Source organism: Morone saxatilis, unplaced genomic scaffold (assembly GCF_004916995.1).
Source record: "Morone saxatilis isolate NCDOM2014 unplaced genomic scaffold, NCSU_SB_2.0 Contig19, whole genome shotgun sequence".
Classification (NCBI taxonomy): domain Eukaryota; kingdom Metazoa; phylum Chordata; class Actinopteri; family Moronidae; genus Morone; species Morone saxatilis.
The window spans coordinates 25,137,806-25,146,776 of record NW_023339751.1 but is presented as its reverse complement, the minus strand read 5'-3'; the positions used below and the strand labels follow the sequence as shown (position 1 = coordinate 25,146,776).

Genomic DNA, 8,971 nt, shown 5'->3' with positions numbered 1-8,971 from the left:
CACACACCGAACACACACACACACAGCGCGCCGCGCAAAGTCGTTTCAAAGCAGTTTCCCTTTTAAATCAAAGGTGTGAAAGCCTCATGCTTACCCTTTAATATCAATGACTGACATTTGAGCCTCTCATCTTTACACTTAAATAGTCTCATAATAGTCCGCGTATAGCAGTCTATGTGAAGGTGCCAGATATATAATATATAGATATAGATAATATGACGCAGCCGGCGCTAGAGTACAGAAAAGCCCTGAGGTCCTTGAAGACCTCATGGAGAGCAGGAGAGCAGAGCTGTCAACAACAGCAAGAGGGAAAGGAGCTCATGTTGTGGCTGAGAAAACCTGCTGAGCATGTAGCCACTGTGCCTATGGAAGCCCATTTCTGCCACTGTAATTATAAAAAAACATTCTGTAAACTTTCTCAAAATATTCACTTAGTATCTCAACGATGCTGACGTTGCAAAAAAACCAAAAAACAAATCAGACTCCTGAACAGTTGACAGGAGTACCCAGCACCCCTGGAAAGCAGTACTGATACTGAATGTATCACCATGGTATACATGATACAGGTAATATAAATATGAAAACTTTATTGTCCACAATGTGGAAATTTGTCTTCAGTTTCACCATTACATAAAAAATACAACTCACTAACATTAAAAAATCATAAAAGTACAACTTACAATACACAGGTCCACGCTAAACACAATGTACAACCTACTGTGAACTCTGCTCAGCTGCTGTCCTATTGATTTGGAAAGACCTCTTTCCCCAAGCCCAGACTTTTATATAGCCTATCTGACATGGGATTTACTTTGCATTGTATCTGATCCAATCCAATAATCTGATTATTCTGACAGGTGTGTTAAATTAATAAAGGAAAGTTGCATTTTTTAGACATCTTTTTAGGGAAAATATTTCATTTTCAGTAGTGAGGCAGGTGTTTATGTCTGTGTTTATGACACAATAGTGTCACAACTGTCAAGAAACTGTACAGGTGTGCAGTTTAGATCATAATAAAGGCAGAGTTCAAAGATGGGTGTGGTTCAAGCCATGACTACTGAGGCGGCACGGTGTGGTTAGTACTGTCGCCTTACAGGTCCAGCGTTCGATTCCCGGCTGGGGCAGGGCCTTTCTGTGCGGAGTTTGCATGTTCTCCCCGTGTCCGCATGGGTTTCCTCCAGGCGCTCCGGTTTCCCACCATCAAAACATGTATGTTAGGTTAATTTCTCCAGTCAGTGCCCTTGACCAAAGCACTGGCTCAGATCCAGATGTTGTGCAGAATTAATCTGCAGGGGCGGGTTGTTGCAGTGATGTTGGCAGCGAAGGACAGCTGGTCATCCAGTGTCACACCCAGGATCCTGGCAGTCTGAGCCAGGGACACCACAGGGCTCTCAAAGCTTTACCCATTACACCGGAAACTGACTGCTTGTATATTACAAATTCAACAGCAACATTACCTTGAACCAAAGAATCAATACAGATCTTAAGTTGCTTAAGACCTACGTATCTTATCGATTAGGGTGTGGTCATAATTTGATAATATTTTGAGGGTTCAACCTGAAGTTAAACCTGCTGATAGCGACATTCTGACACCTGGGGAACAATGGAGGCTCTGCAAACAACAGCAGTGGAAGTCAACATCCTGTCACTGTAAGACTAACCAAAGAACTCAGAAGATCAGACGGAGATAAGCAGGGCACGGCCATGATTTATCTCAATAATAAAGCCTGATAGGCTGGGTTTCAATGGCCAACTTTCGAGGCACTGATTGTTTATCTTGGCCACTTCTCACAAACACAGATGACTGTAAAGCTTTATCCTGATCGTATCATCAAAACAGCGCCCTCTCGGGGCTGAGGCCTCAGATGTGTCTTAACTCATTAGATGGATGTCAAAGATAGCAACATTTTCAAAGATCCCACTGAACTACTCAGCAACAGTTGAGGATTTAGTGTGAATAAATCACAACAAGGCATCGACAGGGGGCCCAACAAAAACAGAAAGCCGCTTCAGGCTTTGAGATGGTTTTCAAAGGCAGTCACTGAGGAAATGAGTAATGAGTAAACAAGGCATAAAGCTTTATGCCTTGTTTACTCATCATTTTGAAGGGTCTGTATCAAGTAAATAAACTTGTAACAACCAACAAGTTTATGGACCACAGAATGGATCTTAGTACACTATCAATACTGAGTGGTAGCTACGTAGATTCAGGTGTAGTATTATTAGGTATTGATTGATTATCTGATGCCACTCCATAGGTAGGGATAGGTATCATTAAGATTTTAACAGTACCACTACTTTTACCGATACTGCTTATCAATATCATACTTTACCGATACTCTCATTGGTTCTTTTTGTTCATTTTTAGGAGAAAAAACAAAACAAATCTAAAACAGATTTAAGTGAACTTTAGCTTCATTTTCTTGTACTGTATATATATTAACTTTCTTTAGTATATGTATGTATAAAACAACATAGGTTGGTAAATTAGCTAGCATTTTTAATGCATAAACTCGTCATAGGCAAGTACCTTAGCAAATGTTACTGATAGCCTGTAACATTAGCTAACAATCTGACGTAACCTCTCCATTGTGTCAAGAGGATGCTCTGAGCATACTGAAACAGTGAATTTCTGAGTTTGGATGATGCTCTCACCATTTTTCACCAATTCATTGATGTAGTCGTGTCAGGGAACAAGTTTGACCAGCCAACAAACCAACCGAAAGTCAAGTGTGTATGATTTAATGGCATGTAGTTGTCCAGTTGTAGATTGCAACTCTCTCGCTTCACCCTCCCCTTCCAGGTGTGAAAGAGAAACTACAGTGGCTACAAAAAAATGTGAATGCCCCTATGAAGAGCCAGTGTTGGGTTTGTCTGTTCCGGGCTACTGTAGAAACATGGCGGACTCCATAGAAGAGGACCCATTCCCTCTGTAGATAAAAACAGCTACAACGATTCTAATATTTAGGTGATTATACACTAATAAAAACATACCTATTAATAATATATTGTAATTCTGCCATTGGATCCTCCTGAAAGGTTACACACTGGACCTTTGATACTTGCCAGTAATATTTTACACAATACAATAATTCCTCAATATAAACAACTCTGGAGACACCCATCCCCTCACCTCTCTTTCCATTTTTTATTAAAACAAATATATATATGCAACACCAACCTGAGGCCAAATATGACATATTTTGCCCTAATAATGATAAGGATAGCAAAGCTGTCTCTCACATTCTATCCAATTATTTTGTTGTCTGGTGTGTAAAGAGCATCTCATAGGGCTGCTAGTGAAGCCTTGTAGTTTTGTGTGAGGTGATGTTTGGCCCCTTCCTGTTAGCTGTACTGTCTCTTGAAGTAATGCTTGTGCATAAGAAGCCTGAAGACGTGTGTGCACCAGTGGGTAAGTAATTGCTGCGGGCTGTGGAGGAAGTTACTCTGCGGTCGAGATGTTTGGGAGGAAGTGATAAGCAGGGCGGGGAAATGGTTCTGTATAATGACGGGCAGATAAACAGGGAAGCAGCAAAAATACCACATTTTGACAATGGTGGGTGCAAACATACCACACAATCCTTCCTGTCCCTTAGACAAAACATGAAACCAAATCCACACTAAGAGCATCATTAACAAAATGTCAATATTTCTGCCACGATAAACTGGAAGAGGACGTCAGGAAAAATCAGGAAACATGGGATATAATTTAAGAGGGAGGGCAGTCATTGAAAAGGGATGAAGCATCAGAAACAGTCCAACCTTAAACATGCATGCTGTTCCAGTCAGATGAGAGGAGTGATATGAATTATGTGTATGTTACTTGCGCCAGTAAATATACTGCAGCCTAGCTTAGCTTAGCACAAAGACTAGAAGCAAGGGGGAAATTGTATGTAATAAATAATAAAGTTGATACAAACAGCTAAACAATAATACTCTAGGATGGTTTTATCTATAACACATATTATTAGATAATCTGATGTAATGTTAAGACCAGTGTACAGGATTTAGTGGCATCTAGCGGTGTAGTTTCAGAGAGAAGCTCCCTTGCTTCACCCTACTTTTTCAAGCACAAGGGAGAAACGCGCAAAAAAAGTGTTTGGTTTGTCCGTTCGGGGCTACTGTAGGAACGGGCCTCCACAGAAGGCAACCCGCTCCCTCTGTAGATAACAACAGCTCATTCTAAGGTGACAAAAAGACTTATTCTCAAGTGATTATACACTAACCCATAACGAAACCATACCTATTATATTAAATTTCTGCCAATAGGTCCTCCTAAATTTTACACACTGAGCCTTTAATTAAAAAGTAGTACTTGATATTTACCTATTTATCTGAGAAGAAAAACATACTTGCATTTCTGCAGGTTCAGCATCATATTCACTATACTGTGAAACTCAAACCCAGAAAAAAACTAGAAGCAAATGCAATGCCCCTGTCAGGAGATACAGGTTTTACAAATCAAGATCAGCATAGAGTCATGTAGAGAGGAGTATTAGAGGAGATTTGTGTGGTAACTTGTCCACTAACCTCAGGGTTGATGCAACGTTTATTTAAAAATAGTCAATCCAAACATTGCTCTGAAGCTCAATTCTGAGGTTGTTCTGTAAATAGTTTTCTAATAAATATAGCAACTTCTGATCAACTCTTATCAATTTCAGACTTCAGTGTACAACTTCTGGTTAGCCACATCATGATGGTGGTCAGCCATAGGTTTATGGGACACTCTGCGTTAGCTCACTTTCGTGGTTACCTTTTTCACAGCAGCCATTTTGACATGAAATAGTAGGGTAAACACAAGTGTTAGCAATGACACTAACGAACACTCTATTCCATAAGTATAGCAAAGCATTTCCAGTGAGCAGACAAGCCCCCTGACCTAATTGGAACAGAACAATAATCAGTATCAAAACACAGTAACACCTGTGTTTACCCTACTATTTCACGTCAATCATTTCCAGTACAGCATAAATCATTTTCAGGATATTTGGTCATTTTAACCAGTTTCCATGACTGGAAAACTAGTCCCTAAAGTTCCTGTTTTCCAGAATGTGTGGGAACCCGGAACATATCTTTGACAAAACTATAATCAGTCTGTGATGCATTGTGCAGACTGTGACCTCTTGTGAGGAAGTGCTTAATGCTAAATGCATGTCACATGTTAACGATTACATGTCCTTGCATCCAACCATTATATTCACACTGATATTTTCTGATTTTAAATTGATGCTCGGTGCACAGAAAGAAAGAGAGGGCAGTGTCCCAATCCATGCTACATTGTTTCATAATGAATGTATAAAACAACGTGATTGGACATGAAATGATATAGTATGTGCAAAAACATACACGCAGCTTTCAAAACTGTGAACTTTGAGTGCAATTATCAATTAAAAACAGCAAACAAAATGTTGCCACAGATTTAATTATGAATAATAAGACAGATAAAAGACTCGATAAAGAAAAACAGTTTAAATCCATTCAGGAATATCCATATCAACCACTGAGCCTTGCTTACTGGTAACCTATGTAACCCTATCTGTCTGACTGGCTGATTTCATTTCAGCATCAGCCTCTACAGGAATGACAAGGCATTTAAGTGTTCGGTGATAAGAGTAAGCTGCCGGCCAGGAGCCATGAAACCCAAGAAGAATAATTCCATCGTGTCCACTAATGACATCCCAGCACTGAATAAGCCCACTCTAGGAAATTGGATTGAGACGAAATGGCGTAATTTTCATCAGAGCCAATTCAGGACACGAGGAGAAAGTCACATTATATTTCAAACCATAAAACGCAGCGTGTTGTGAATACAAAGGCTGCACCATTACAGCGACAATATGAAATGAGTGAATAACCTTTGGAAGGAGTGTTTGTGCTGAAATCTCTTTCAGTGTTCTGCTCCTTGCTTTATTTATTTAATAAATGTATATGGTGTTGAATCATACAGTCATTAACAACATAACGTAACATGATGAACTCCAGTTCCAGGGCTCAGTCCAATGGTGTTTTTTTAACCTGCACATTTCAAGTCTGTATCAGTGATTCATTAAGAGGTTTGTTTCCTAGATCTCAGTGTGTAGGTTAGGGTATCTCTTCAGCAGGGTTATGGCTACTTTTGGGGGCAGACGTTCTCCCTTCATGCTGGTCTGGTCAGTTTTATTCTTCATAGCAGCCTGTGAGAGAGGAAGATCATTTGTTACCAGTGCTTTTTAATACAGTAGTGTGTTGTGTGTTCCACTCCCGTCTGCTCCCATTCACATTGCTGACCATTCACAGTAGAGATTTCATGCCTTCTCCTGTCCCGCAGGTCAAAAGAGTTCACTGTCAGTTAACAGCTGAAAAATGTCTCCAAATGCAGACTTGCCTTGCTTTACTGTTGTTTTGTAAAAACCTGCTTTACTCTTCCTCTAAACCTAATTTGCTCACTCTCCATCCTTCTAATGGGCGCAAGATAAATACCGGCCGCCTGCTCCCACCTGCAGCAAAGTCAAAACCACTGACCCCTGCGAGATTTGCGTTGGGTCCCAATCCCAATGCAGCCCTCTACAATGCACTGCTGTGGATGAGGGCAGCTGAAAGACATATTTTAGCCACATAAAAAACACTGCCCACCCAAAGATTTTGAGTATTTTCACCACTTTGCCTTGCTGTCATACAGCCCTTTCCGACAGAAGCCACCAAACTCCTTTGACAAAAACGGCCATTTTACCTCGCAGAACACAGAAGTTGGTGGTCCACCACTGCCTGAGTCTGCAGCAACTAATATCACAACTAATGTGTTAAAACACCCAAGTCCCACATTAACACAGGCAAGCTAACTGACTGTTAGCGGTGGACAAGAAACTCTTGTGTTCTTTGAGGAAAAATTGCTGTTTTTGTCAATGAAGTCTGGTGCCTTTGAAGAGAGCAATGCAAGACTTCCTGTTGGAAAGGGCTGTCTGTCGGCAGGTAAAGCAGTGGAAATATTCTAAACACAGTGTACACTTTGACTGATATTGATCTTCATAAGTAGGCCTTTTCTATGTAGTGTTTTGCTGCTGACCCTGTATTCACGTCGACCATTAGGGGAAAGCCCTACTGAATGCCTATTTTATTTCAAACTAATTTAGTTACGGATGTTTGGTACTGTTATAAGACACTTGCACAGCGGAGCTATTTTGCACACAGTACTTTGCTTTGCTTGTATGATGAATTTATTTTTAGGAATTCTGAATTTTATATTATATAAATCAAAATAAACTAAATATAACTAATATAAATGGTCTGTGATAATTAAATGCAACTCTTGATTGATTATGCTAGCTAGCTAGCACAGTAGCATTACACAGTACATCAGTTGAAATGTGGTGGATGGTCAAGTGGTCCATGTTTTCACTATTTCTGACTACTGTGGTAACAAATGTCTAATATGTCAAATCTGAATAATGCTTCCCAGAATTACCCAGTGTGCATTAGAAACTTCACTACAGCCCAAACCAGTCCATGTGTCAGTTGTGTTGCTGTGTATGTGAACATACCTGAGCCTTCTCCACACAAGTGAAGAAGGATTTCATCTCATAAGAGCATGGTTCGTCTGCAAAGGTGTGCTGCTTCCAACATGAGCCTTAGACTTCTACAGGGATCTGTACAATCGATCTCTGCCTGATTGCTATCCAGGGTGGCGCCCATTTGTGGTGCAGAGAAATTGCGATTAGTTCTCTCGATAATAATACACACCTGTACTTCTGTGTTGGCGTGGTCCTCTTCTGGGAATCCCTCATTGATGTATCTATGTTCGAGTGCCAACCAAGGTGTCTCTTTTCCTGCTGTGGTTTCCTTGCACGTACAGCGCACGCTGCGCTTGAGATGTTTCCTATTGAATTTGTAAGGTAGCCTCCTCAGTGCCTTCCCAGTTCGTACTAGATAAAAGAGAGGTACGGCCAAAAGAACTCTCTCTATGTAGCGGAGAGAGACTGAGGACTAGGGTTTGATTCTCTGTGTACATGCCAAGCAAATTGTGATGAGCGACCACATGAAACAACACGTCAAAGCGACTGTATTAAGGGGAGAGCATCTGGGGTCGACACAGCGAAGGGACATGGTCGGTAACGCGCGAGGTATGCTCTAAGCGCTGAGACGCAATAACAGGGTGTCTCCACTTAACGAGGTGCTTCTTTGTCACTCGAGGACCTCTCTAGTATCTCTCACATTATTCTACTACTATCCGAAGGCTAGCACTGAGGCTTCTCTACATTGCTGGTTCAAACAAACTTAGCCTATAACCAGCTGCACTTGAGCCTCTCTGTTCCCAGTATTGATCAGCGGCAGGTGGGCACTGGCTTACGACCTTTGAACTTTCAAACTAGATCCTTGTGGAGCCAATCAAGGCATACTGTAATCAATTTAACATCCCCCTCTACCTATGCTTTATATATGTATATTTTTATATCTAGGTTATAATTTCAGAAACTAATCTCTCATTGTGTCACAATACAACATACGTATGAAACAATCAAATGTAAAATGATCAAACTGATGATCAGTGCACTGAACTGTGTACTATCCTCATCCATAACACCATTCAATGTGTGCATGTGGTGTGTGTGCAATTTAACAGACTGAATCCTTGCATTAGCACATTTTGGTAACATGACAGCCCAATATGTTCACACTATCTGGTAACAATTGTGAGTTTAGACATTAGTTGATCGCTGCTTTTTAAGTCAATTATTAGCTTGATTATAATGACATTTAACACGTTAGTCCCCATAGCTTCGAGTATTGGATTGACACTGGATGTATGTGCTGTACACTGTGTATTCACACCTCCTTTCTTCTGTTTGCGGTTGGCCACAGAGTCTCTGAGAGCCAGAGTCCTGTTGGGTTTCAGCACTGGTCTCCCGTTGTGTTTGCTGAGCAGCCTGCTGACCTTCTCCTGGAACGCGACTCCTCCCTGCGCCGCCATTTCACTGTCCTCACTAACGCCGCCTGA

At 41.0% G+C, this 8,971-nt stretch overlaps 1 protein-coding gene across 1 annotated transcript; it reads right to left on the bottom strand.

Moving 5' to 3' along the window:
* Positions 1-5,403: 5,403 nt before the first annotated feature.
* Positions 5,404-8,971, bottom strand: chchd1 (coiled-coil-helix-coiled-coil-helix domain containing 1; the record flags this gene model as incomplete). Its single annotated transcript, XM_035663068.1, is given in 3 exon segments — positions 5,404-6,173; positions 7,518-7,603; positions 8,806-8,971. Coding segments are annotated over 3 exon segments (336 nt in total). The 3' UTR covers positions 5,404-6,062.